General features: G+C 37.1%; 4 protein-coding genes across 12 annotated transcripts in view; 2 read left to right on the top strand and 2 right to left on the bottom strand.

Moving 5' to 3' along the window:
* Positions 1-19: 19 nt before the first annotated feature.
* On the bottom strand, positions 20-3,802 carry rab8b (RAB8B, member RAS oncogene family). 2 transcript variants are annotated; one of them, XM_048184266.1, is made up of 8 exons: positions 3,670-3,802; positions 1,905-1,965; positions 1,499-1,559; positions 1,309-1,386; positions 1,123-1,212; positions 905-970; positions 714-744; positions 20-484 (listed from the first exon to the last, which is right to left on the bottom strand). In XM_048184266.1, the coding sequence occupies exons 1-8, from the start codon at positions 3,791-3,793 to the stop codon at positions 480-482; spliced, it is 516 nt and encodes a 171-aa protein (XP_048040223.1). In that variant the 5' UTR covers positions 3,794-3,802; the 3' UTR covers positions 20-479. The 2 variants fall into 2 exon arrangements, with proteins under 2 accessions (XP_048040223.1, XP_048040222.1); XM_048184265.1 differs by having other exon boundaries at positions 23-484; positions 714-764.
* Positions 3,803-7,030: 3,228 nt separating this feature from the next.
* sh2d7 (SH2 domain containing 7) lies at positions 7,031-10,934 on the bottom strand. The gene is made up of 6 exons (XM_048184261.1): positions 10,620-10,934; positions 10,379-10,468; positions 10,034-10,208; positions 8,541-8,732; positions 7,763-8,413; positions 7,031-7,663 (listed from the first exon to the last, which is right to left on the bottom strand). Exons 1-6 carry the CDS (start codon positions 10,823-10,825, stop codon positions 7,622-7,624), a joined length of 1,356 nt encoding a protein of 451 aa, XP_048040218.1. The 5' UTR covers positions 10,826-10,934; the 3' UTR covers positions 7,031-7,621.
* Positions 10,611-20,816, top strand: dapk2a (death-associated protein kinase 2a). 4 transcript variants are annotated; one of them, XR_007184109.1, is made up of 14 exons: positions 10,611-10,733; positions 11,614-11,713; positions 11,855-11,961; positions 12,693-12,760; positions 14,367-14,588; positions 14,731-14,869; positions 15,039-15,168; positions 15,524-15,572; positions 15,669-15,695; positions 15,784-15,936; positions 16,057-16,102; positions 17,220-17,933; positions 20,118-20,334; positions 20,754-20,816. XR_007184109.1 is itself a non-coding variant. In XM_048184259.1 (12 exons), exons 4-12 carry the CDS (start codon positions 12,699-12,701, stop codon positions 17,844-17,846), a joined length of 1,455 nt encoding a protein of 484 aa, XP_048040216.1. In that variant the 5' UTR covers positions 10,611-10,733; positions 11,614-11,713; positions 11,855-11,961; positions 12,693-12,698; the 3' UTR covers positions 17,847-18,438. The 4 variants fall into 4 exon arrangements, 2 of the variants coding, with proteins under 2 accessions (XP_048040216.1, XP_048040217.1); XR_007184110.1 differs by lacking the exons at positions 20,118-20,334; positions 20,754-20,816 and adding an exon at positions 18,445-19,129; XM_048184259.1 differs by lacking the exons at positions 20,118-20,334; positions 20,754-20,816 and having other exon boundaries at positions 17,220-18,438.
* A 1,323-nt stretch (positions 20,817-22,139) lies between these two features.
* The window catches only part of herc1 (HECT and RLD domain containing E3 ubiquitin protein ligase family member 1), a 53,815-nt gene continuing 47,993 nt past the window's right edge, over positions 22,140-27,961 (top strand). For all 5 annotated transcript variants that reach the window (XM_048184257.1, XM_048184256.1, XM_048184255.1 and 2 more), the window contains exons 1-3: positions 22,140-22,379; positions 25,037-25,980; positions 26,084-26,179. In XM_048184257.1, coding sequence (XP_048040214.1) covers positions 25,066-25,980; positions 26,084-26,179 — 1,011 coding nt within the window. In that variant the 5' untranslated portion in view covers positions 22,140-22,379; positions 25,037-25,065. The remainder of the gene's footprint in view (positions 22,380-25,036; positions 25,981-26,083; positions 26,180-27,961) is intronic.

The following is a 27,961-nucleotide window of genomic DNA, read 5'->3' as shown; positions in this document are numbered from 1 at the left end:
CCCATTCACTGCCATAATTAAGCTCAGATGCATCAGGATATTTATTAAAATATCTGCGATTATGTTCATCAGAAAGAAGAAAGTCATATACACCTAGGATGGCTTGAGAGTGAGTAAAGCTTGGGGTAATTTTCATTTTTGGGTGAACTAATCTTTAAGGGGGTAGGTTGATGGATATTTTGGTTTAAAAGGAATGTTTTGGATGAGTCTTTTATCTAGCATACTCTCTTCAGGCCTTACATGAAAGACTAAAGTCCAGAGCTCTCAGCAGCAGCTAACAGCTGAAAGTCCAGTGATACTGTAAACTCTTGCATAAACACACACACACTGAGCTCAAACACACTTAGAGAAATGAAGTCATTCACACACTGAGGCTGCAGGAGTTGCTGGGTTAGAGCAGAGTGCAGCGGAAGAAGCTTGGCTTCTTGGATCGACTCTCTGTGATTTTCACTGCTCCTCCTCCACCCGAAGGGTTATTCTCATTCTAAACACAAAGATGCAAGCAAACAAGAATCCATTCAGCATTCATGTCAGAGATAAAGCCACATTTAAACATTTTTTTTCTTAACTTGAATTGACACAAAGACGATACATATATTGTAAACATTTCAATAATATTAATGCACTTATGTGTTTGAGTCTGTGAGTAGTGCTAAGCTTATCAATTGTTTTTTTTTTTTTTTAGATAAGATTATAAATATAAGCATTCTCACCATTTTTCTGTTTAGTCTGGTCATGATGTCCCTAGCAAGAGTGACAAAGGACTAGCATTGAAGAAAACAGAGATATGAAAAGATCAGATTGTATAATAATACCTTGTAAAATATGCAAATTTTGCTCACTACAATTAATTAAATTGGTTCAACATTACTTAATACTTTCCAAAAAAGAAAATTTCCCCCACCTCTTCAACATTTGTGCTAGATTTTGCACTGGTTTCCAAGAACTTTATTCCATAATCAATAGCTAGCTGTAGCAAAAAAAAAGGAACTGTTTAAATAAACACATCAGCGTTTTACATATCAGCTTGTTCAAAGAGTTTCTTAGACCAAGATTTGTTTTATAAAATAGATTTTCAGTAATCCCAGTCATTTAAAAGTCATTATTTTTAATTATACATACCTTTTCCCCTCTTTCTTTTGAAACTTGTCTCTTATCATTCATATCACATTTATTACCCAATATCATCCGTTCCACATCCGATGATGCATGCTGATAAAACAGACAGAAGTGAACCCATATGACAGACTCACAAAATGAAACAAAAACTTCATGCATATTTTCTCTAGCATTAGGTATGTTTCTAACCTCCTCAATGTTCCTGATCCAGTTCCTGATGTTGTCAAATGATTTCTCATTTGTGATATCGTACACCAGCATAATTCCCTGTGAAAGTGACAGGAAAAAAAAACAAAAAAAAAACATGCGTATGTATAGTAACCATATGCAGAAGCATATCCGCCATTATTTATTTAAAGAATAAGACATTATATCTTACCATTGCTCCTCTATAATATGCAGTGGTGATGGTTCTAAACCTTTCCTGTCCGGCTGTATCCCTTTGTGGCAAATTTAAAACACACATTTTAAACATTGTATGTACAATGATACTTTATATACCAGTCTTGGCCAAACGTTTTACTATGAAGGGCCAAAAATCAACTTGATTGAGGGCTGAGGGCCAAAATGAAATGTTTCATAATTTCCAACAATATTATATTAAAATTGTATTATTCAAATTTACGTATATTCTCTACATTTCAATGCAAACAATAATACAAAAATGATAAAGCAAAAAGATAATTTAGAAATGAATATCTGCTTAAATGGCATGTTTTCCCCTTTTTGAATCTTTCCACAGGTTTGGGCATCTCTGCTTTATACTGTATAATGCAGGCTCTCACCAGATCTGAAGCTTGATCTTCTTCCCATCCAGCTCAATTGTTCTGATTTTGAAGTCAATTCCTGCAATAATAATGTTTAGAAATAAGTGATGTGAAATACTGGATCTCAATACCTAATATTAGGGAAAATAATATATATATATATATATATATATATATATATATATATATATAGAAAAAAGTCCTATGATGACACGTTGTGAAACTGACTCATCTCAGAACACATCACAACTCTTTCCACTGAAAAGGGAATCGTCCCATTAACATGTTTTCATTGCGTAACCATGGAGATGGAATATGTAGAAAGGTCAGAATGATTTAACATACGCCTGACCAACTAAATGCATGTAAACCTGTTGCATTCAGTAGCAACATAGTGTGATCCTCTGCTTAAGGCAATTATGAGAAAACTTGGCAGTGTGTATTGAGGCATACAATCCTGCCACCAGTGAAAGCTCGGACAGGACATGGGACGGGATGTGACACAGCAGTATTGTCCATGGCAATAGGGGAAGTCTGTGGCATAACAATGACAAAAGGTCAAGGAACTCTCGCACAGGTTTCGTACAGGAAATGACATATTGGTCCATGGTAGAGACAAGCCTTCCTAAAGTGGTGTCAAAAATATCACAACAAGTAGCATGTTCACAAACAATAAGCCTGGTGACCTAGTACATGTATGTTTGTACAATTATTTCAGACAGTTTGTACAATTACTTGTGACGTGTATGTGCACACTCTCATTTTGAGGGTTTCATATCCCGAAATAACACTATAGGTCCGCTGACTTAAACAGTTCACTGCTTCAAGGTAATAATAGTGTTAAAACGGAAGTAGTGACACATCTTCCTGTATTGTGACGTACATCTGATTGAAACAGTTTATCAAAAAAGAAAATATGTAGGACAGGGTCTTGGTTCAATTCATCGGATGCTGATTGAATTTTGAGATGTGGGCATTGCATTTAATAGTGGAGGTAGATGAACACAAGTCTGCAGGGGCTAAGTTTAAGCAAAATTAATGATTGATGAAGTCTGTCATTTCACAGGAAGGTCCAGTTATGACATTCTGATTAAATATTATGAGGTCAAGACATTTTTTAAATGGAACATGCACAGATGAATTGTTCACAATGGGATCTATAACATGAATTTAGAAAAAAAAAGAAAAAAAAATCATTTTTATGCCAACTTTAAGGTTAAAGTGCAAGTGAGAACTTGTTGTAAGCAATCAGACATAAATGAGATAAGCCACTTGTGACTGCACACAAACCCGCTTTTTAATCTTATCCAAATAAAGTGCTTACTCTGACCCCCTTGAACTCTTGCTTAGTGGTGAAATGTGAATCTAAACACCTAAACGTGTCTCTAACCACAGAAACGAAAGTGCAGTCCAGCCCACACTGCTAGCGAACAGCTAATGAGGCTGCCATCATGCTAGCTCTATAAACACAGCATACCGTAACGTTTTATTCAAATTACAGATAAAAGTAGTATATGCCAAGTTATCCTGACATATCAGTATAGAAAATCGGTTGTTTGTCATTTTAAACGCTAATAAAACATGTCGGAAAATAGCTCAGTAAAAAGGCTGTCACATTCACGGCCTCTTCCTGTCACTCCAGCAGACAGACAGGCACATGTATGTATGTAAACCTCCATGTATCTATACATTCTCTATTCTTCTTTCTCCTCCCACATGACTACACAGCTAACATTCATGTAATGTATACACACAAATCAAATAGTCATAGTGTTTAACTGACCTATAGTGGAGATGAAGGTGGTGTTAAACGCGTCCTCACTGAATCGAAACAGCAGACACGTCTTGCCCACTCCGCTGTCTCCGATTAGCAGCAATTTGAACAGATAGTCGTACGTTTTTGCCATGTTTCTTGTTTCTCCTGTCTGGCTACCTTGCTTTGGCTCGGTAGCAGAGTAACGGTATTCGGCTAACGGTACATAAAAGATGCGGTTGAACTTGTTTCCGACTTTTCTGCACACAGCAGTGAGGAAGAGGCTGGGCGTGTCTGTCGTGACGCCATCGCGAAGCCATAAACGTCAAGAGGGAGACAAAAGGTAAGTGTGGAAGTCCATTTCCCCCACATAAGAAAAGTCGTGCTTTTGTAAATCATAATGATGACTTGACATAATGACGACCCTGCGGAGGATAAGCGGTTTGGAGAATTGATGGATGGACAAAAAAAAAAAAAAAAGACATAAAAAGTCAAAATATACTAAGTCATAGCCTACTTATGAGATAAAAAGTAGAAATTATGAGAAAAAGATAATTATGACATAAAAGTGCATCATTATGGCAGTCAAAATTGACTTAAAGGTAAAAAGTAAAAATTAAAAAAGTAAAAATTACTTTTTATTTCACAGTTTATAGGGGAGAGTGGGGTAAGATGAGCCATTTTTTACTTATGTGGTCCTCACTATAAGGGAAAATGAGGCAGAAGTACAATGAAAGTAATTTCAGGATGTTTCCTATCATTTTAAATTATCGGAATATTTCAATGACAAAGGGCTTTAAAAATATGGCTTCTTATAAAAAAGTTCTCCTGTGGCTCAATTTGCCCCAGGTTAGGGGTAAGTTGAGCCGAGTCAGTAGGGTGTAAACTGAATCAAACCCATGTGAAATTTTGAAGATAACCTCTTTTGAAACTAATTTAAACTTAAAACTTAAAGCTACCTTAAACAACATAAAACCAACCAAATGAAGTTGAAATTTCAATATCTTTAATTGTTCGCATTTCTGAAACAATATGTTGAACACCAAAGTTGTAACAGACTAAACAGAGAATTTGAGTAAAATTAAATAAAAACTGAATTATAATGAATAAATGTTACTGAAACTAATAAATATTTTAGACAAAATGTTCTTGGTCTGGTAGTTTTTCTGCAATGTTGACCATGTTAGGCCATTAGGGACTACTGGTGGAAAGATATATATGATGAAACATCCTCTGGGTTCATATCAGAGAAGGATTTGGTGGACTTATACACTGTTCCTATCAAATAAACTCAAACAAATAAATAAATAATAATAAAATAACTTCAGAGATTTAACTTACACTTTAAATTCAGTGCCTTATGGTGGGGTAAACACTGGCTCATTTTACCCCAAAGCATTTGGCTCACTTTGCCCCATAGCTGCCATTTTGGGAAAAACAAGCTAGCTTACCAATTCAGGATAATATTTAGCCAAATGATTTGCATGGTTTTATACATTGCTAAATCACCAGTATGATTCATAAATATTTTTAGACCTGGACAAATTTGTTTTGATGTAACAGCCATTACATCTGTTATGCAAAAATTTTACTTTGACAAGCCAAAAACTGTTTTTAAAGTAAACTGGTGCCTTCCACTTCTCCCATGTGCTTCTCCTTTTCACAGTCTGGCAGAAATAATGGGTAGTTCCAAAATATATGGTCACGTGGCAATAAAAGGGTATGGTTGCCAAGATACAGGGGGTGGGTCAACTTACCCACTGGCTCATCTTACCCCACTCTCCCCCTACTTGAAATATAACAATTATTTCCTAACAGCCTACCTAATAATTTCGACATTATGTGTGATGACTTACACTTAATGTCACAATTAAGTGATCTTTTTCTTATGTGCACTCAAAAAAAGCCCTTTTATTTTTTGTGATTTACAAATTTCATTAGTATAGTAAAATTCTATCAAATTGAATTGAATAATCCTTACATAGGCTATTATTAATCTTATGAATTAAGAATTTTAAATGAGTAAAAAAAAATAGAACTTAATAAAACATTTGTATAAATCTTAATTGGAACAAGGGAATGGACCATTTAGTTTACTTGATTCGTAATCATAAATGTAAAAAAAAAAAAAAATTATGAATACGAATCACATAAACTTTTGTGAATATGTGAACGCGTTTTGAACCGCCACATAAACAAGGATACTGGAACATTTCAGAAAGGTTTGTAAACAATACTGTGTGGTTGTGGTATTGTGGTTGTGCAATGTCACCGCCTGCTGGAAGAGACTGTACTGAGCCACAGTGGGACTGATAAGTATAAACAAAACTTGAATTGCGTCAGTGCTTTGAACATGTTTGCATTTTATCTACCCTGAATGTTAAAAAAAAAGCGATAGCAGCAGATTAGAACCTCTGGTATGTGCTTGTCTGGCGACAACCAATTAACTTCTGAAGATGAACAATTTGAAGAATACCAGATAGCCTAATGATTTTTAAAATACAGCATACTCATAGTTTTACTGGTTAAGAAACAGGTTGGTGTGTGTAACCAGATTCAGGTCACCTGGTAATTTCTGTAATGATTCTCTTTTTACAGGATTGCACTTTTTTACTAGCAGGATTTTCTTATTTATCATCCTCAAAGTTCTGTATTAAGTTGAGATAATTGTACACATCACCATTTGTCGATCTCCTTAGTTCAGACCTTGAAATAAAGGAAATTTGATTTCCTCCATTTTAATGGCTAATTTTGTACCTCTACGGTCCACACATAACCCGTAAGCTGAAGGTAAAATTTGCCTTTAACCGTCTTAATCACTTTCTAAAGGAGTGATTGTTTTGTTTCTATCTTGAATGATCTGCGTACATGTTCTCCATCCTCAGTCAAGCGAAGACTGGTTGCCCAGAGGGTAATAAAGTTGGCAGGCTTATAGAGAGATGAGAAGCTCTCACTTCTTGACTTTGAGGACATGATCTTTGAGGCACATTATTTTCATCATGTAACTACAATTTAAAAATATAAGCATATATAATTATCATGAAATTAATCATTAATTCTCTTTAAACATGAAACATTAATCAATTACAGTCAGTGAAGCCCCAGGCAGATCATTTTTTTCTTTGCTAACTTGATTTTCTAGCTAAAATAACACAAGCGTACTTTATTAAATAGCAGCTGTTTTGCAGCTGACCAATCCATCATGAGGTTATAAGTAGATCAGTATTTAGAGTCCAAACCAAGTGGAAATGGCCCAGTGGCTCAAAGATATGAGTGTATCACCATCCAATAAGTCAGCTATAAGTCAAGCTTTAACCAAATTGCAGTGGATTGAGTATAATGGAGGGCACAAAATAGGAATGACAGAAGGGCATGGTTTTGAATAGGTCTGTATTCTATACTGCTTCTACTTTTACAGCTTATTCCATATATGAATATAAAATGGAGGAGCACGTCACTTTAAAAGGAGACAAGCACAATGCAGTCAATCTACTCAATACTAACCTCATACAGAGCACTTACTGTATATTATCCCCATGCTTTATTGAGTTACGCTGTGCAGTGTTATGGGTTCAAATGTGCAGACAAAGATTATTGTATCATACAAAGCATGGAGTTTCTGGACTGGGTTTACAGAAAACCTAATCCAGGTTTAAAGTTGACAGGCTGTGTGCACATAATCTACCAGTGAATAGAAAGATAAAGTCCTGGAATAACAGAAAACAGCTTGAAATGCAATACTAACTATAGATATAATCAGAGCAGGTATTCAAATACATTTTCAAAATATGTTTTATCTTAACAATCTTGTTGTACCATTGTATTTGCATTAACAATTTTTATCCTTTTGTTACAGTGGAAGCCATACTGTACTGAAGTTATGTATATACTGCACACACCAACATGAAAATTATGACTTTATAACTTAGGTGTAGCAAAACAAGCTTTTCCATTCACCTTCCTTCAAATACTACGATGACTATTACTTCTTGTTCTCCAAACGAAGTTTCCACCACTTATGATTCTGTTAAAAACAAGAGTTTCAGCATTTTTTTTTTTTTTTACACAACATAAATCAATGCAGAAATGATGTATATTTGTTTGTAAATATGTCAAGTCTCACCTTCTTCCCCATGATGTTCTGTGTGTGTGGCTGAATCTCATCCAAACTTGCATACGTATTGCTGTCTGTCACTCGAATGTCCTCATAGGTGTTGCTTTCTGGCATGTGTTCATAGGTATTATTGTCACATTGTTCGATGTCTTGATAGAGGTTTTCTGCTAAAAGCATGTTGTCGATGGGCTTTGCACGGTTGTCATACACTAGCCCGGGCTGGTCCTTCTCCCCCGAGTACACCACGGACGAGGCCTGGTAAAGTGGATTGGGCTGTAGGGCTACTTGGTCAGTTTGTGGCACTTGGCCAGCTCCAGTATGGATTTTTTTAAGGTCAAGGACAGCGTAAGAGCAGGTGGCTGTTATGGGTGGAGCTAAAAGGGGTTGTTGAGGGATGGAGGGCGTAAGATCACAAGAGTTAGAGGTTAGAGACTGATTGTTGTCATGGTGGAGAGGCCACTTTAACTGAGGGTTGTTGCCCTTGGTATCCATGATATCACTTCTCCTGTCGTTTACTCTCTCGTCTCCACCCGAACTTCCAGATGTTCTTGATTCTGAAAAGCTGTGTTGTTCATGTGAAGGATTTTTACCAGGAAAACCAGCGCTTAAGGAATTCCGAAGTGGTGCATTTTTCTTTGGCACAGGTGGAATTTTTGTACCCTAATGATTTAAGTCATACAGTAAAACATGAATTTCAAATTTTGTAAAAAATAAAAAAATAAAAAAATTGTGCACCCTAGAAGACTGTAGAAGAGATTGTAACCAAGAAAGCAGTTGGCATGGTTACCTGTGACAGGCTGTTCCTGTCAATAGACGTGGAGATTGTGAGTTTCCGGCCACTTGTAGAAGACAGAACAGGAGGCGTGCTGTGCGGGAAATCGTTAGTTTGTTCCCAGAAACTTCTTAGAGCCTTAACGCTCACTCCTGAATTAACCCAGGGCTTATTTTTAACCACATCATAAAGCTCATTTGTGGCGTCCTAGAAGAAACACAAAAGTACATGCATAGTAAAACATTTCTTAAAGGGATAGTTCACCCAAAAATTATCTCATGATTTCCTCACCTTCAAGCCATCCTAGGTGTATATGACTATCTTCTTACAGAGAAATATTATAAAAGTCCTCCAAGGTTTATAATGGTTGTGAATGGGGGGCCGCGTTTTGAAGTAAAAAATAATGCATCCATCCATAAAAAAAATAATACATACGACTCCAGGGGTTAATAAAGGCCTTCTGAAGCGAAGCGATTCCTTTTTGTAAGAAAAATATCTATATATAAAACTTTATACATTCAAATAACTAGCTTCCGGCGGACGACCGTACGCCGAATGCGCAAGTCAACTTGCGCCAAATGAGTAATCCTCTGACGCGATGTAGCCTATGACGCAGGATATAGGAGTATTGTAAGCTTAGACGCCTCTCGCGGTTTAAACAAATAGGGCTGTGCAACAAATTTAAGCTCCTCTTATCGAAATCTACATTTCTCTTTACAATTTCTCATTTTAGACTTCTAATTCCGGTGATTTGTTATGCTCTCTCCTCTGCGCCTCCGCGTTCATCCATGTAAAAGGTTGCTCTTCCGCCCAAAACGACTTGCACATTCGGCGTACGGTCATCCACCGGAAGCTAGTTATTTGAATTTATAAAGTTTTAAATATAAATATTTTTCTTACAAAAACACATCGGTTCACTTCAGAAGGCCTTTATCAACTCACTGGAGTCGTATGGATTACTTTTTTTTATGGATGGATGCATTATTTTTGTCTTCAAAACGCCCCCCCCCCCCATTCACAACCATTATAAACCTTGGAGGACTAAGGATATTTTTAAATATATCTCTGATTGTGTTCGTCTGAAAGAAGATAGTCATATACACCTAGGATGGCTTGAAGGTGAGTAAATCATGGGATAATTTTCATTTTTGGGTGAATTAACCCTTTAACATGCTAGTATTCTTTTTGTTTTTATGTATTTAAAGGTGCACTTGGTATTTTTTTGTTTATGCTGCCCAACACCTTGACGCTATAGCAAAGCAAACAATTTCTATTCTGATGCCTTTATAGAAATGCTTTATTTAGCAATAATTTCATTTTTTCACAAGGAAAACTGTCCAATAACAAGAGATTACCAAGATTGTATTGCTGGGGCTGCATGTCAAATAATTTTCATCAACATGATTTTAAACAGTTTTTAAAAGTATTCATTTCTTTATAGGTAATTTAGGAATAATTGCTGAGTGCACCTTTAAAAAGAATGCAAAAAATGTTTGACTCTCTCTTACAGAATCCATCTCTGTGTTGTATGAAGTCAGGTACTCTCCAAAAGGCTGGATAGGTGTGGTTTTATAGTGATCGATCAGCTCTGCGAGACTGTTATGAGTGGTGGAATCACCAGAAATGACGAACAGGCCAGTTTTGGTTTGATTTATGACAAAGTGGCGACAACGATCCTGTCCTCTGTGAGCATAAAGCATTAGAGAAATTAAACAACTCAAAACACACTAGCTTAATAAATGTTGAAAAAAAATATGATATTGTTCATTCTCAGTTCATGTTAGCTAATGCATTAAAAATGTTAGCAAATGAGATCTTAAGGTAAAGTGTTACAGAGAAATTTTTATTCTTACTTGTATGAAAGAATATATCCACTGGCTTTTTCGCTGAGTCTGATAAGGAAGCAGCCAACATTCTTGTCTCTGAGCTGATCTTCGGCTTCACTGAAAACAGCAACAGTGCAACTGCCTCAATTCACAATCATACACATTTGCATCTCAGTCACTTGTACCCGTATATAGACATGTTCAGATGGTTTTACAGCTCATGGTAAAACAGTTACCAAACTGTTACTGATCTCTCATTAGTTCTTACTGCCTGGAGATGAAGCCCTGGAACCAGGGTGGAAAACTTCCATCACACAGGATAAGCACAGCCTGAGTCTCCACAAACCACTTAAGGATGGGCTCCGTCTGTCCGCTGTCCGTGGTGAGATCTCCCTCCATTCTTTCCATCTGCTTCTCATTTAATCCCTCAGGTATCTTCATCTTCTGGTGCATAGCTGCCTCTATTTGCTCCATTGTGAGCTTCTCACAAATGCGCTGCACACATCCAATAAACCCTACTTTCCATTTTCAAATACTCATCACTCATTCATTGCGACAGGAAGACTGGCACACTTCATTTGCCTAGTTTCCTCATACGTAAATGTGTGATCTTACAAGTGTAAAAGGTTCTATTGTTTGAGTTTATCTGCCCGTAGTCAATAACAACTTACTGGTGTGATTTCATTGCACTATCTTTGGACTGTTCTTCCGCCAGAGTTGCAGTCCTTATAAATATCAAAGATTAAAAATCTAGATTAGATCAGGAACTAGGCCAACCTCTGCAACTTTTTATAGACTTAATACATAAGTGAATATGCTCTATGCCATATGTCATATGCATATTTTGATGACATTGATTATTGGCCTCAAAGCATAAAGACAATGTGATGCGCACATTTTTTTTTAAACTACTTTTTTTTTTTTTTTTTTTATAGATATATCTTGGCCATTGGTTTCAAAGATATTTCAATATTAGGCCCCATGACTTTAGCAATGACTTAAGTACACCTCTACTATGATGAACATAATTTTAAATGTTTGAATTAATCTGAATATTTTTGATGGGCCTTAAGCTTAGAGTCAAAAATGTAGGCCTATATGTGGTTTCACTGTCCAAATAAAAGTCTTCAAAGAAATCTTAGTTAAAAGTTTGACATGATTTTTATTATTACTGTATATTTACTTGAAAGAATTGTATTTGAAACTGTATTTGCAAGTGTTTCATCATTTACAACTATTTGTGGCATGTTAAAAATGATAAGATTTAGCACATGTCAGCAGTCAACAGAAGAGAGGAGTGAGACAACGAACAACATTGATTACTCTGACTGAAACTGACCGCAGTCAGCGACTAGCGAGCAGGTAACAATGTGGATATAATTCAGAAGATTGCTTTATGTTGGTTGTTGGGTTATTTCTTTTAGTCATGGGACAAGCCTGTCAGTGTGTTGTCGTTTTTACGCTCACGGCCATGAGTTCAACAGGTGGTGTGTCCACTTTTAGGAACACGCTGCTGCAGGGACTCACTCGTGCGCTTTTCCACGGATCCATGAAAGAAGCGTATCGCATGAAAAGGATTCAAAACGGAACATATTTGTTGGTGATGACAGGTAGACTAAATATCTTGTGCTGCTACTACTGATATTAAACTCATGTAATTTTGACACTTTGGATTAGTCCTTAAAGTTTACCGCTGTGCGGGTAACTGGAATATTTCATTCATATTTTTATTACAGTTACGTCTGCTCGTGCTTGTGCAACTAACTAGGTTATTTGTAACTAATTTTCGAAAGCTTAAAAACAAAGGAGTGCAGTACACCGTCTTTTTGAGATATGGTAATTATCTGGTGTTGTGATTAGACTTAGGCTACTTACAGAGTGACCGCTTGTAGATAAAGATGTCATGTTTGTCAGGTATAAAAATGCTTCTTTTTTAAGATGAGCGTCTGAAATAGCACCAGAATGTACACCAGAAGTCAGAAAATACTGTCAAAATATATTTAAAATAATATAGTAATATAATATAGTTTTTCCATTTCTTTCTTTCTTTCTTTATTATTTATTAATTTAATTTTCCATTCTAGACTGCCGTTTTCCTTGGATAAATTTAGGCTAAATATAGTTGAGGCCTCGTCCTTATCTTGCACACTTGAGTAAGATCTAAATTTATCCCTCCATCATGAATGAAACATTTAGGTCACAATGATCAGCTTTATTGTACAGTATACCCAATAAATGACAATTTTGACTTACACACACAGGTAATGTATATTGTCCTGTATTGTACTTTTTCTTATGAATCCAGTAAATCTAAGAATTTTTTTTTCTTCTTCCAAATAAGATCACAATGGCTGTGTTCAAGCAGCAGCAGGTTGAGAATTTCTATGAGATTGGAGAGGAACTTGGAAGGTAAAATTTTTGCTGTTTACTTGGTGATTTATTGATTTACTTGCTGATTGCTGCAATATGTGATGATGATACACATTAGACAGTTCAGTTGCATTCATAGGTGCCCTCTATGGTGAATGTGATTTCAACAAGTACAACATGTTCCTGGACCAACATCTTTGTTGATCCTGGAACAACATTCCAATCAACTAATCAGATTTGAGGGACAAGTTTACCATTTGTGTCAAGTTTAGGCTTACAACCTGGGTTAAGTGCTTCCACAACAGTGTTATTCAACTATCATTTCCCTCTGATTTTAGGGATAAGTTATGGGTAGGGTTAGGTTTAGGGGTTGGGAAAAGGTTAGGACTAAATTTTCGGATAGGAAAGTTGTTCCAGGATCAACAAAATATGTTGATCCAGGAACATGTCTTACTTGGCAAAATCACGGTGACCGCCATTTACAGGGGGACTATGGCAAGCCGTTTTAACATTTAATCCTTAAAACGTACTTGTATCTATTTTCATGATACTAGTACTTATTTTTTTAGATTCTAGTATCTATTCTATTAAAGGATTAGTCCACTTTTAAATAAACTTTTCCTGATAATTTACTCACCCCCATGTCATCCAAGATGTCCATGTCTTTCTTTCTTCAGTTGAAAAGAAATTAAAGTTTTTGATGAAAACATTCCAGGATTTTTCTCCATATAGTGGACTTCAATGGGCACCAAACAGTTGAAGGTCAAAATTACAGTTTCACTGCAGCTTCAAATTGTTCTACACGACCCCAGATGAGAAATAATGGTCTTATCTAGAGAAACAATCACTCATTTTCTAAAAAAAAAATAAAAAATTAAATGTTATACATTTTAACCAGAAATGCTCATCTTGAACTAGCTCTCTTCTTCTTCTCTATTAGAATTCCAGCAGTGTAGACACTGCTAAGTGTAATACTGCCCTCCACAGGTCAAAGTTTAGAACTAATTTTTATATGCAATATGCTAGTTCAATAGTATATAACAGTTAGTTCAAACTTTGACCTGTGGAGGGCAGTAATACACTTAGCAGTGTCTACACTGCTGGAATTCTATTGGAATTCTGGAATTGTTTCTCTAGATAAGACCATTATTTCTCGTCTGAGATTGTGTAGAACGCTTTGAAGCTGCAGTGAAACTAAATTTGACCTTCAACTGTTTGGTGCCCATTGAAGTCCACTATATGGAGAAAAATGTTTGGATTTTTTCATCAAAAACTTTAATTTCTTTTCGACTGAAGAAAGAAAGACATGGACATCTTGGATGACATGGGGGTGAGTAAGTTATCAGGAAAAGTTTATTTAAAAGCGAACTAATAAGTTTAAGTATTAGTACTTATTCATCAGGGGGACATTGAGTCATCGCCCCACCCAAAACTTTCATCCCAGCACAATGTTTCCTTGACACTCAAAGGATGCATTATGGTGTGTTGCTTATATCAAGTTTTAATTTAGTACTGTTGTGAAATCTGTAAATCTTTACTAGAAATGATTTATATATGCTTTTGTATATGGTTATTTACTTATATTTATTATAATCTGAAATTGTGGCCAGTCTGCGGGTTTTATAACAGTTCATGTGTTTTTCAGTGGGCAGTTTGCAATTGTTAAGCAGTGTCGTGAAAAGAGCTCAGGCCAGGATTTTGCAGCTAAGTTCATAAAGAAGCGCCAGAGTAATGCTAGCCGGCGAGGTGTGCTCCGAGAAGAGATTGAGCGAGAGGTCAACATCCTACAGCAGATACACCATCCTAATATTGTCATGCTACATGATGTGTTTGAGAACAAGACAGATGTGGTGCTGATTTTGGAGCTGTGAGTAGAGCTGGTATTAATGCTTATACAAATTATTTTATTATTATTTGAGTTTGTGCTTGCATCGTTTTTTATGTTTAGCTGCTTTTTTTCATTGTTCACCTGCCTATCCTTATTGAGAAGAGATTATGTATTTTTGTAGTGTGTCTGGAGGAGAGCTTTTCGACTTTCTGGCACAGAAAGAGTCTTTAAGTGAGGAGGAAGCCACACAGTTTATTAAACAGATTCTAGAGGGCGTTCACTATTTACACATGAGGAATATCGCTCATTTTGACCTGAAGGTACAGTACACCCACTGGTCTCATAACACTGCCCAGATTATTACAGTACAACATATTTGCGCTGACAGATGTGGAATGCTGAAGAATTCTCTGTCAGAAGAACAGTGTGTCTTTGTGTGCATATGAGTGGGTGTGCTCCTGTGTGTGTAATTTATTTTCCGGTTCGCAGCCTGAAAACATCATGCTTCTGGATAAGAACGCCCCACTTCCCCGGATCAAACTCATTGATTTTGGCTTGGCCCACAAGATTGCTGAAGGGGTTGAATTTAAAAACATCTTTGGAACACCAGAGTTTGTTGGTATGATATTTGTTCTTTCTGAACCCTAAAGCCTGCAGCCTTAACCATGCATATTAAGGGGCCATTCACGCAGAAAACGTTTTTGTGTTAAAAAATATGAGACGCAGGGTAATGGAATGATCTTGAGTTCTGCATTTTCAGAATGCAATGTAATGTGTGAGATGCTGGAAAAGACAGAAGACATGAAACATGTCCGTCTAGCTCATGTTCACATAGAAAAACAATGGAAAAGCAGCACAGTGGAATGCAAAAAACGTTCTGTGTGAACGACCCCTAACACACACCGATCATGTGTGAAAAAAAAAAAATTGATTTATTACTCTTTTATACTACATGTCCTTTTTACTATTTTCAGCCCCAGAAATTGTGAATTATGAACCACTGGGACTGGAAGCAGATATGTGGTAAGATCAATTTTTAATGTATAGTAATGAAAATATCTCAATAATTTAATATAGTTTTTTTTAAATTTTGAATAATTAAGTGCTTTACTTTTATAGGAGTGTTGGCGTCATTACATATATTCTGTAAGTACACGAACATTTTTTATAAAGCCTAGAAATATAATAATGTGTGATTTTAGCAATGTTCTGCTAATACGCTTTCTAAATGCAGGTTGAGCGGAGCATCTCCTTTCCTAGGAGAAACGAAGCAAGACACCCTGGGAAATATCTCGGCCATGAACTATGAGTTTGATGATGAATTCTTTGGCCACACCAGTGAGCTTGCCAAGAATTTTATACGACAACTGCTGGAAAAGGACACCAAGTAAGTGAGTTGAGATCATCTGAGGTCATGTATATTTGAGTGTGAGCTTTGTGTTTGTGAAAATACGATGCCTGTTTCAAGTAATATGGCAAAAATTACCATCTCAATTATGTATTTCAGAAAGAGACTCACAATTCAAGATGCCTTGAACCACCCCTGGATCAAGGTATGTTATCAGCTTGAGATTGTAAACCTGAAAGGCATTTAAAGGGTTAGTTCACCCAAAAATGAAAATTCTGTCGAAAGATCTTAGTTCAACTTCGGAACACAAATTAAGATATTTTCGATGGAATTCGATAGCTGTATAACTCCTCAATAGACAGCAATTTAACAACCACTTTCAAGGTCCAGAAAGGTACTAAAAACATTGTTAAATCAGTCGACGTGACTGCAGTGGTTCAACCTTAATGTTATGAAGCGACGAGAATACTTTTTGTGCACAAAAACAAAACAAAAATAACGACTTTATTCAACAATATCTTCTTTACTGTTTCATTCTGCTGCGTTGTTTACGTCCAGCGCTTCCAGGTTCTATATCAGAACGCCGGATCATTATTGGCTGAAGCTGTTCACGTGAGCAGCACAACGCATGCATGCGATGCTGACGCGGGAACCGGCCAATAATGAGTGGGCGTTCTGACGCTGAACCCTGATTTTTGTTTTGTTTTTGCGCACAAATAGTATTCTAGTCGCTTCATAAAATTAAGAGTGAACCACTGTCACGTCGACCATTTTAACAATGTCTTTAGTACCTTTCTGGACCTTGTAAGTGGTTGTTAAATTGCTGTTTATTGAGGAGTCAGACAGCTCTCGGATTTCATCAAAAATATTTTAATTTGGGTTCCGAAGATGAACGAAGGTCTTACGGGTGTGGAACGACATGAGGGTGAGTAATTAATGACAGGATTTTCATTTTTGGGTGAACTAACCCTTTAAGGCCCGTTCACACCAAGGACAATAACTATAAAGATGAAAATAACAATAAAGATTTAGTTTTAAAAATTGTCCTAAATTTAAAGTAACAGTTCACATCATACACACCACAACTATAACAATAAGCCAATCAGAATCCATACTACTTTAAAAAGCTCAAGCATTTAAAGCAGCAGATGTTATCATGTGTTGGTGTGGTTGCAAATATAGTTACCATTGTAGGTATCATTCTTAGTGTGAATGGGCCTTTACAGTACCGTGCATCTTGATATTCCCTCTGTTTTATGCTTTCTCTCTCTCTTAGTCTTTAAATATCTCTCTCAATCTTAACCCCTATTGTCTATTGGCAGTCTAATGAGCATAAGGACGAGCGCAGTAAAGCACCAGAGAGGAAGAGAGAGCGTAGGCAGCTGAAGACGAAGCGTCTCAAAGAGTACACCATCAAGTCCCACTCTAGCATGCCACCTAATAACACCTACATCAACTTTGAACGCTTCGCACAGGTGGAGGAGGATGTGTCAGCAATGGAGGGCACTTTCTGCCAGCTGGCGTCGGCTCACGACTCCTTGCAGGAAGACATTGATGCGCTAGTGTCCATCTACAATGAGAAGGAGATGTGGTACAAAGAAGAAAGTGAAAGCATCAGACACGAGTTGTCCCAGCTTCGTTATGAGTTTCGTAAAGTCGAAGCCCAGAGGCGGGGCGTTCACGAAGACATGAGGAGCGTGGATGCCAGCGTTAGCCGAGTGAGCGAGCGATATAAGGAGAGGCAGACACGTTTTGAGGCCCTTCAGAAGGAGCTCTGTGCCGAGCTGCAGTGGGTACAGGAAGTGGTTGGTTCATTCCAGGTCACCTTCCCAAGCTGTAGCTTTAGCAGCGTGTTTAATACTGATGTCAATGAAGCTCTGAAAGAGTTGCTGAATAGATCCTGTGGAGGAGACCTGCTGACAGGCAGCAATCTGGACCAGCAGAGATGACACATTAATAACCCACCACCCACTGATCACACATCGTTATATAAACACGGGCGAGGTAAACATGATGAAGAGACTGAATAAAAGCAGGTATGGTCAGTCAGAGAGAGCTACATACATTAAATATAAAACAATTGGGTCTGTGTTGGTTATAAATGGTTAACAGTTTAAAGTTGTAGACAGTCATCCTAACAATCTCAACTGAAGTAATATATTAATTAATGTTTTTAATAATTCCATCAAGTGCTCCGAAAATTGTAAAGTTGGTTGCCTGACTATTTTTAATTTCCCTAATTTTTAGTGATGACCTCTTATTTATGTATTGGTATTGCAAAACCGACAGTTTGTTTGTGTGTGTTATTTTAAAATATGCATTAGAGATTAGTTTTTATTCCAAGGACCTAGGACCATCCTGAACTTCAATGTATCCCCAAATTTGACAGCCGCTATGGTTTATACCAAGTTTTTTTTAATATATCTATTCATAAAGGTACTGTAATCACTTGAGATGGCCCAATAATATATTTATACTAGACAAAAAGAAAAATGTAAAAAATTAGTTTTGTGGCACCATTTAATTTTTTTTCTTTCAACTTTACAGCAATAATATATACACCGATCAGGCATAACATATGACCACCTTCCTAATATTGTGTTGGTCCCCCTTTTGCTGCCAAAACAGTCCTGACTCCTTGAGGCATGGACTCCACTAAGACCCCTGAAGGTGTGCTGTGGTATCTGGCACCAAGACGTTAACAGTAGATCCTTTAAATCCTGTAAGTTGCTAGGTGGGGCCTCTATGGATCGGACTTGTTTGTTCAGCACATCCCACAGATGCTCGACTGGATTGAGATCTAGGGAATTTGGAGGCCAAGTCAACACCTCAAACTTGTTGTTGTGCTCCTCAAACCATTCCTGAACCATTTTTGCTTTGTGGTGAAAGAAGCCACAGCCACCAGGGAATACCGTTTCCATTAAAGGGTGTACATGGTCTGCAACAATGCTTAGGTAGGTGGTACATGTCAAAGTAACACTCACATGGATGGAAGGACTCAAGGTTTCCCAGCAGAACATTTCCCAAAGCATCACACTGCCTCCGCCGGCTTGCCTTCTTCCCATAGTGCATCCTGGTGCCATGTGCCCAGGTAAGCAACGCATATGCACCCGGCCATCCATGTGATGTAAAAGAAAACGTGATTCATCAGACCAGGCCACCTTCTTCCGTTGCTCCGTGGTCCAGTTCTGATGCTCACGTGTCCACTGTTGGTGCTTTCGGCGGTGGACAGGGGTCAGCATGGACACCCTGACTGGTCTGCAGCTATGCAGCCCCATATGCAACAAACTGTGATGCACTGTGTATTCTGACACCTTTCTATCAGAACCAGCATTAACTTCCTGTGCATTTTGAGCTACAGTAGCTCGTCTGTTGGATCGAACCACACGGGCCAGCCTTCACTCCCCACGTGCATCAATGAGCCTTGGCCGACCATGACCCTGTCGCCAGTTCACCACTGTTCCTTCCTTGGACCACTTTTGACAGATACTGACCACTGCAGACCGGGAACACCCCACAAGAGCTGCAGTTTTGGAGATGCTCTGATCCAATCGTCTAGCCATCACAATTTGGCCCTTGTCAAACTCACTCAAATCCTTACGCTTGCCCATTTTTCCTGTTTCTAACACATCAACTTTGAGGACAAAATGTTTACTTGCTGCCTAATATATCCCACCCACTAACAGGTGCCGTGATGAAGAGATAATCAGTGTTATTCACTTCACCTGTCAGTGCTCATAATGTTATGCCTGATCGGTGTGTGTGTGTACATATTACAGCTGTTAAGTTCAAAAAAAATTAAATGGTGCCACAAAACAAATTTTTTTTGTACCTTTTTCTTTTTGTCTAGTATAAATGTAAAACAGATCTAGTTGTACGTTGTAAAATCATAAAGCAAGATGTTATGATGTTATGTTTTGATTTAATGTTATGTATTAGGTGTATTTAAAATCATGATGCTTCCTTTCTTTATATTACTTGATCAGCTGTAATTTGTTCAGGCAGTGTTTACACTGAACATGTTTTGATTGAACATGTCCACCTCTGGCTATTTGTTTACCAGGTCTGCAAGTGAAACAAGCTTATTTGATTAAACCCTGCTAATTTATTGAATATCCCTGTTTCAGATTCACTTTTATTCTTTTTTTTTTCCATTGCTGTCTGCTGTAAGGTTTTAGAGGAATGAGTGTTTGATTTTATATTGTATTTAATAAGTACAGATTGTACTGGAAGTACTGGAATGATGCCCCTTCCAGCATGTACTCATGGACCTATCAGAATGCAGACTCTTTTAAACAGTTGACTACACTATTGGAACTACTGGAAAGGGATGTTGATTCTCCGTGAACTGTTGGGGGAAGCTGTTTACTCTTAAAGGAGGTAATTCCATAACCATGTGCCTCTGATCACTTTGCTAGATTGCATCCATTGGTACTGGTAAGTAATGTATTTAAGCTTTAGCATTATGTTAGCACTTATATTGTTATAATTGCTCTATTACTCTGTGTTACATTGCATTCATTCTTTCATACTTTGAAGACATTCCTTCTTTCAAAGCATCCTTTTAAACTGCTACATTCTGATAAATTCAAATGCATGCATGCTGTAGGGTACACATTATTTCTTTATTTTCTATTTCTCTTGATAAAAACGTTTTTGCATTGTTTTTATGTGGGTTTTCCCCCAATGTATCTGTCATTGTCACATGCTATCATACAGAAAGGACACATAACCCGGTTGTGTAAGTGCAACTGTAAAGCTAAACCACTGACCATGATCCTTAAATGACACTGTCATGCTAATTTGACTTGTTTTTCTTCTTCTGAGTAACAGAACTTTTCATTCATATGTTGCAGCTGTTGACCCTTCTGATAACAATTTGCATATGGTTTCAGAAGGAAAGGCAGAACAATAGGAGGCAAGTGTGTCATTTTCAACTCAGAGAGAATGCGTTTACAAAGTAATAAAGTACAGTGTCCACAGATGTCAACACAAGACATTCTTTTGCAACAAAAATTGTGGTTTCACTTCTCTCCACTTCTCTATAAAGCATACCACAAAGCAGCACGAAAAAAATTGTTTTTGCATTATTCTTTTAGTCCTACAGGGGGCAGCGTTTACCTCTTATTTACTCTGGAACCCACATACATGTAGTCCATGAAAAGTACTAATTTAAGTTGAAAGGTCTCATAATGTTTGTTGTTAGGTAACTCTGAGGGCAGTGACTCACTGGTGTTTGGCTACTTGTCCCTTATAATGTTTGGACAGGTTATGGATGATCAAATGCTTTATTGCGATTAAAGAACAAACGTGTGCCAATTCATGACTCATGTCAGTTTAAAACTCACGGTAATTAATTCGTATAAATTAAGCTTCATTATCTTATTTTAAATGACTTTCTCCTTCGTCTCACAACCACATTATCCATCTTTTATTAGACTGCGTGGGCGTGCACGCGCACTGCTGTGTGTACTCAGATATTTCTGGAGAATGTTTATCTATGTGTTCATATTGAGTCACCCTTCTTTTAAACCATTATTTTTGTTTTATTCATTCTGTAAAATGTTGTCCCACTAAAAATGAAAACTTAATTGCTTTTTTAAATTACATTTTTTTAATAAAATCGAATTGAAATGTCGAATTATTGTGTTAAATAGATGATAACAAAAATGTTATGTTTTTTTCTTTAAATAATGTTCGACTGGTTTCCTTATCAAACTGTGTAAATATCCAGTGACCCATGTGTGTTTGTTTAGGTTTAGCGGTTAAATGTATCCAGTATAATTTAGCCTATGTATTTTGAACTTAACACAAAAATAGCCTAGATGAAAAACTTAAACTTAAAAAAACAAATTAAACTTAAAGTAGAAATGCTGCCTTGGCAACTAAGTGAAATATGTTTAATGGAATAAAAATAAGTTAAATCTATATAGAAATACTTTAAAAAAAATGAATAGAAATGAAAAAGCAACTGATACTTAAACTTAAATACAAATATAATCTAAAAATGTAAAAATAAAAGATAATTCAAAATATAAATACTATAAAAGTAAAATAACACTGTTCACTGTAGTGTGACTTTTGCATGTGTGACAATATTGCGTCTCAAAACATTTCAAAATGACGCCGCTAGCATATTATGTATATATTACAGAATATACGTGTATTCTAAAGGACAGGTATAGTGTTGATATGTATAGTCGCTCAGGGCTATGAGCGCTGTTGTTCTGTGCAGCGGGTAATGAATGATAGGGAGGGACTGAACACTGAGCCTGCTGCTTATTTCACAGCAGCTGAGGCAAGAGGGATTGAGCACTGCTCTCCTCACTCCCAACTCTCAATTATTCAGCCTTACCAGATTCTCAACACAGCGATTACGAGTCTTTTCTATCATGCACTGTCACACGCAGGTGCCGAAGGATCATTAATCACCATGAAAGCCACTTTCGTTCATTCACTGAATAGGCCTTTGGCAGTTTATGGTAAGCTCCAGCCTCACCTTTTCAGTTCTTTATTACCACAACAGCAGACAGGTTCAAACCATTTCAAATGTGACGTTATGTTTAATCTTCTGAACTTGCATTTCTGTTTTTGTAGCAGCATTTGTGTCAAATGCATGCCTTGTACATTGGGCAGATGTTTTGTTTGGGTGCATGATTTTAATTTGAAATATCAGCAGCTGAGCTGACTCATGTAAAGTGAGTGGCGGAGGGAGTTGATCACAGCCTGGCAACCAGCTCTACAGCCGGGCTAATGCGACGGGCTACCTGTGCTATATAGTCCTGCACTCACAAGACAGTCAGCTATTTGACTTGAGGCTCTATCAATGTGATAATTCAATCTAGGCACACAGCATACGTTGTAATGTTAGTGAATAATTTCAGTGTAGTGGATTAGCTTAGCTCGCTGGCGTCTACTGCTCTGTTAGCTGTTCTCATGCTAACAAGCTAACGCCTATAAGTTCAATTTCTCTTACAGACGTTAGCATAGTAATACACTCATTTTGAATACATAAACATATGCTGCAGATGTCATATGATGACTTAAGTAGACATATGTTCCTGGAGAATGCATTTTACGTAACGCTGGCTATGCAAGGCAAGCTATGTGATTAAGATGGGTTAGCCAGCTGAATGAATAAGCAAAGCACAAGATTGTCAAATCCAACACCGTTAATCGCAACGCAAACAGCTGGGTGGAAATGTCACCCTAATTTTCACAAACAATCAAAGTGCTTATTAGCAAGATATGATAATGTTTAGAGCGGAAGAATGGGGTAAAATAACCTCCTTTGCTGCTGTACTAATGCTTTAGCTGACAACCTGCAACTTTCTAGATTCCAGTATATTATGTTGTTATTATATAACTGGCTGTAAGAACTTGCAAGACTGTTTTATCATTCTGATAATCTGAAGGGTAGATCAGATTACAATATACACCCAGGTTCCTTATATTTCCTTATGTAGTGGAGAATAATCAAAAAATTTTGACTAGAACTCCTAGAACTAAATTTTTAGATACTGACAACCACATCATTTAGCATTATTGGATTTATTAGATGTTATCTTAGGCGTATGAAATGATTTGAACAAGTTCAAGGAGCTAAAAACTGGAATGGTGTAATTTATATATCCGTTATCATGAGTAAATCATGTATGCATTAGAAGCATGCATGTCTATTTCATTATAGTGTCATACTTTGGCCAGGTTTTCAACAGACCATAAAGGTCTAACCTCAGCCTGCTTATGAAAGTTGGCTGACTAGATAAATAAGTTAATAATCAATGGGTTGACTCAAGACCTGCATTTATACATGTGTTCATGCTGAGTACGCAGAGGCTGTCATTTTTCTGGAAAGATTCCAGGCATCGTTATGAACATTGGAAAGCTGACAAGTATGTGTCATCTGCACTTGATGAACTTTCTAGTTCTGAAGTCTGTAACTCTGAATCAAACTGGTTTTAGGATGAATGCATATTTCATCATCACTTTGCATCATTAATCTTTGGTTATGGTTATACAAAAATGTATGAGGTAGGCTTATAGCGGTAGAATTATTTAATCTTTTTATACCAATTAAAGAAAATGCACTGGTTTTGTTTCAGTTATGGAATGGTAATGTGTGTGTGTGTAACAGTTAAGGTTTAAATAGTTTCACTTAGGGATGTGTGATATATCAGTACCATATTGGTTTTCAACCAATATTAGAGATTGCTTTTAGTTTATCTGTGTCAGTCAATATTGTATATACATTCAATAAGATTTTTTTTAAATGGTTAGTTCACCCAAAAATGAAAACTCTGTCATCAATTAATTATTCACCCTCATGTCGTTCCACACCCGTAAGACCTTTGTTCATCTTCGGAACACAAATTAAGATATTTTTGATAAAATCCGATGGCTCAGCTAGGCCTGCATTGACAGCATGTTAATTAATACTTTCAAATGCCCAGAAAGCTACTAAAGACATATTTAAAACATTCATGTGACTACAGTGGTTCAACCTTAATGTTATGAAGCGAGAAGTATACTTTTTGTGCACCAAAAAAACAAAATAATGGCTTTATTCAACAATATCTAGTGATGGGCGATTTCAAAACACTGCTTCATGAAGCTTCAATGCTTTACAAATCTTTTGTTTCAAATCAGTGGTTCCGAGTGTGTATCAAACTGCCAAAGTCACGCGAACCATTGAAATTTCAAAACCCATACAACTTAACGAAGCCTCGTTTACTGAAATCATGTGACTTTAGCGCTCCGATTTTTTTAAATGTATATTTATGTAAATTTTTTATGTGTATCAGTTTATGTATCTATGTATTTATATGTCAAAGTTCAAAAGAAAAGTATTTATCAGTAATAGAAATATTTAGGAAAATTAAAAATATTTTTACTATCACTTTTGATCAGTTAAATGCACCCTTGCCCATTTTAACTGTCAATAATATATATCAAAACAAAAAAAATTTTGTGCATGCTCATTTCCCCTATTTTTTCTTTTAGATTACTTGTGCCGTCATTTAACGCTCACTTTCTTTAAAATATTTATGATGCAAAAAATAGTTATTGACTTATCTGTTTAAAATATTGATATTGATACATGGAAATCCTTGAGTCACTATACCTCTTTATCTCTCAGATGTGACGGCGAGGGTGTAAGGTGGCACCATGGCTGTGATGATACCACCAGTAAAACTTAAATGGTTGGAGCATCTCAACAGCTCCTGGATCGCTGAGGACAGCGAGTCCATCTCCACCCGTGAAGGCGTTGCTCTGCTGTATGGCAAGCTGCTGGCCAATAAGGAGGTGGTTCTTCTCCCTCAGCAGGTGCTATGTTTGAAGGGCCCTCAGCTACCGGACTTTGAGCGAGAGTGTCTGTCCAGCGATGAACAGGAGCATTATCTTGACGCGCTGCTGGCCAGTCAGCTGGCTCTGGCCAAGACAGTGTGCTCGGACTCCCCCTTTGCCACAGCCCTACGTAAACGCTTGCTGGTCCTGCAGCGGGTTTTTTATGCACTTGCCAGCAAATACCATGACAAGGGCAAGGTCAAACAGCAACAGCACTCTACTGAAAATACTCTGGGTTCTGCGGACTTGCAAGCAGTTAACGAGAGGCCGCGCTCTAGTACAGATGCCCTCATTGAGATGGGCGTGCGAACAGGTCTTAGCTTGCTGTTTGCCTTGCTCAGGCAAAGCTGGACGCTTCCTCCGGCCGGTCCAGGGATCAATCTCTGCAATGATGTCATCACCACAGCCATTGAAGTGGTGGGCTCTCTTCCACCACTCTCCTTGGCCAACGAGAGCAAGATTCCACCAATGGGTTTGGACTGCCTGGCACAAGTCACCACGTTTCTGAAAGGGGTGACCATGCGGAACTCCGGGGCCGATGTGGTGGGGAGGAGGCTGGCATGTGAGCTGCTGCTGGGCTTGGCAGCGCAACGAGGGTCGCTGCGCTACCTGCTGGAGTGGGTTGAGATGGCCCTGGCTGCGTCGGCCGGTGTCAGCAGCCTGGAGCAGAGCCAGGAGGGGCTGATGGGATATGACTGCTTCATGAACATTCTGATGCAGATGAGACGTTCACTGGTACGTCCTCGCTAAAACTCTCATATACTAACTTCAGTCTGTTTTCACAAGTGTTTTTCATAGTCCTGGTTATTGTTAAATGACTGGATGTCTGGTGTTATAGGGTTCATCTGCTGATCGAAGCCAGTGGAGGGAACCGACCCGCACGCCTGATGGACTCTGTTCACTATATGAGGCGGCACTCTGTTTGTTTGAGGAGGTAACATACTCATAAATATATTTATGTACATTTGTTGTATAGACAAGAAGAGGCCATGTTATTTGAGATGTTTTTTTGTTTTGTTTTTGTTTTACACATGAATCACTCAATGATATAATGTTATTATTACAGTGTGGGTATTTTGATACAGTCTTTTATTGAACCTTTATTAAACCTTTAGACTAAATGTTTTGTTTTTTTAAACTTTAAAAAAAAAAAAAAAAAAATTGAGTATCATATTTGATACATTATACTTTTGAGTCATATAGTATGATATAGGAGAATATGTAGCTCATACTCAAGGAGGGGAAAAATTGTTTTATTCTGCAGCCTAAACTGAGCCAAAATATGCTATTTATGCAATACAGGGATGAATGCATAAATAAACATTCCTTAAAAGCCTGATGTATCATATTTGATACTCACGTTTTAACATTTCTCTTTCTCATTTCCCTAAATTATGTATGGATGATCAAGTTTACCCAAGTTGCTTCAGTTCAATTAGTGTTTAGTTTTAAATATTACATACAATACAATATAGTTATACGTAAATTCTTATGTTGATAATTTAGAGGCCTTAGAACTTTGTATATAAAATAGGTTAAGAACAAACTATTTAAATGTTATAAATCTTATTCTGTCAGAAAAGTAGGACGTCTTTCATAAGGACTTTCCACACATTCAGTTTATTTAAGTTCTCAAGAGTCCAATTGAGCAATTGTTTATGACCTAGAATAGAGTGAAGTTGTTATAATGTTTGGTGACGTAATTCATCAACATGAATAAAGAGTCCTTGTTGTTTTCTGTTAATTTTCTCATCCTTAAAAGGTAGCTACCAATGCTCAATGTGCTACCATAATAATACATGGAAATCTGAACCAAAATAAATCAATTTAGAATTCGAATCAATTTAGCCACAATATTATATGTATAAATGGGGATTTGTGGGATCATGTTGACTTACATGCATTTTTGTATACTATTGATTTTAGATTATTATAATGCCCCCTAAGCCAAACTCATTTTCGAATTGGACTAAACGTCACCTTAAAGGGATAGTTCACCCGAAAATGAAAATTATCCCATGATTTACTCATCCTCTAGCCATCCTGTGTATATGACTATCTTCTTTCAGACAAACACAATCTGAGTTATTTAAAACAAATCCTGGCTTTTCCAAGCTTTTATAATGGTAGTGAATGGGCCTCAAAATTTTGAATCCCAAAAACATTGCATCCATCCATCATAAAAGTAATCCATACGACTTCATGGGGGTTAATAAAGGCCTTCTGAAGCGAAGCAATGCTTTGTTTGTAAGAAAAATATCCATATTTAAAACTTTATGAATGATAATAACTGGCTTTCGGCAACGGCCGTATGCAAGTCGAGTTCCGGCGGAAGGGTGACCTCTGACCCATTGCATGATGTGGAATGTAGGAGTAGCGTTAGCTTAGGTGAGAGTAGCGTTAGCCTCTCATACATAATTTTTTTAATATTAAAACTCAGGTTGTGTTCATCTGAAAAAAGATAGTCATATACACCTAGGATGGCTTGAGGGTGAGTAAATCATAGGATCATTTTCATTTTTGGGTGAACTATCCCTTTAAGCAGGACAATAATTTTTACTTGTTAAATCTTGGTGCATCCATGAAGAGAGCATGCACATGTACTGAATAAACTACCGAAAACAAACTAAAAAGTAAATGCATATTAATAATGACAGAGTTCGTTAGGTTATATTGACATACCAAAAGTAGTAATTGAATAATTTAAATCAAATAA

Source organism: Megalobrama amblycephala, linkage group LG3 (genome assembly GCF_018812025.1).
Source record: "Megalobrama amblycephala isolate DHTTF-2021 linkage group LG3, ASM1881202v1, whole genome shotgun sequence".
In the NCBI taxonomy this organism is placed as follows: Eukaryota; Metazoa; Chordata; class Actinopteri; order Cypriniformes; family Xenocyprididae; genus Megalobrama; species Megalobrama amblycephala.
The sequence above is the reverse complement of the archived record's forward strand: the minus strand, read 5'-3'. Positions and strand labels throughout refer to the sequence as shown.

What these genes read in the sequence shown, in the direction of transcription:
- dapk2a (XM_048184259.1), top strand. Translation starts at nt 12,699, where the DNA reads ATGGCTGTGTTCAAGCAGCAGCAGGTTGAGAATTTCTATGAGATTGGA. An exon ending in ATTGGAGAGGAACTTGGAAG is followed by an intron (nt 12,761 to 14,366) that starts GTAAAATTTTTG and finishes TGTGTTTTTCAG; the next exon opens with TGGGCAGTTTGCAATTGTTA. An exon ending in TGAACCACCCCTGGATCAAG is followed by an intron (nt 16,103 to 17,219) that starts GTATGTTATCAG and finishes GTCTATTGGCAG; the next exon opens with TCTAATGAGCATAAGGACGA.
- rab8b (XM_048184265.1), bottom strand. Translation starts at nt 3,793, where the DNA reads ATGGCAAAAACGTACGACTATCTGTTCAAATTGCTGCTAATCGGAGAC. An exon ending in CATATTATAGAGGAGCAATG is followed by an intron (nt 1,387 to 1,498) that starts GTAAGATATAAT and finishes TCACTTTCACAG; the next exon opens with GGAATTATGCTGGTGTACGA. An exon ending in CCAGACTAAACAGAAAAATG is followed by an intron (nt 485 to 713) that starts GTGAGAATGCTT and finishes CTTTGTGTTTAG; the next exon opens with AATGAGAATAACCCTTCGGG.
- sh2d7 (XM_048184261.1), bottom strand. Translation starts at nt 10,825, where the DNA reads ATGGAGCAAATAGAGGCAGCTATGCACCAGAAGATGAAGATACCTGAG. An exon ending in GGATATATTCTTTCATACAA is followed by an intron (nt 10,209 to 10,378) that starts GTAAGAATAAAA and finishes TTATGCTCACAG; the next exon opens with AGGACAGGATCGTTGTCGCC. An exon ending in ACAACACAGAGATGGATTCT is followed by an intron (nt 8,733 to 10,033) that starts GTAAGAGAGAGT and finishes TGTTTCTTCTAG; the next exon opens with GACGCCACAAATGAGCTTTA.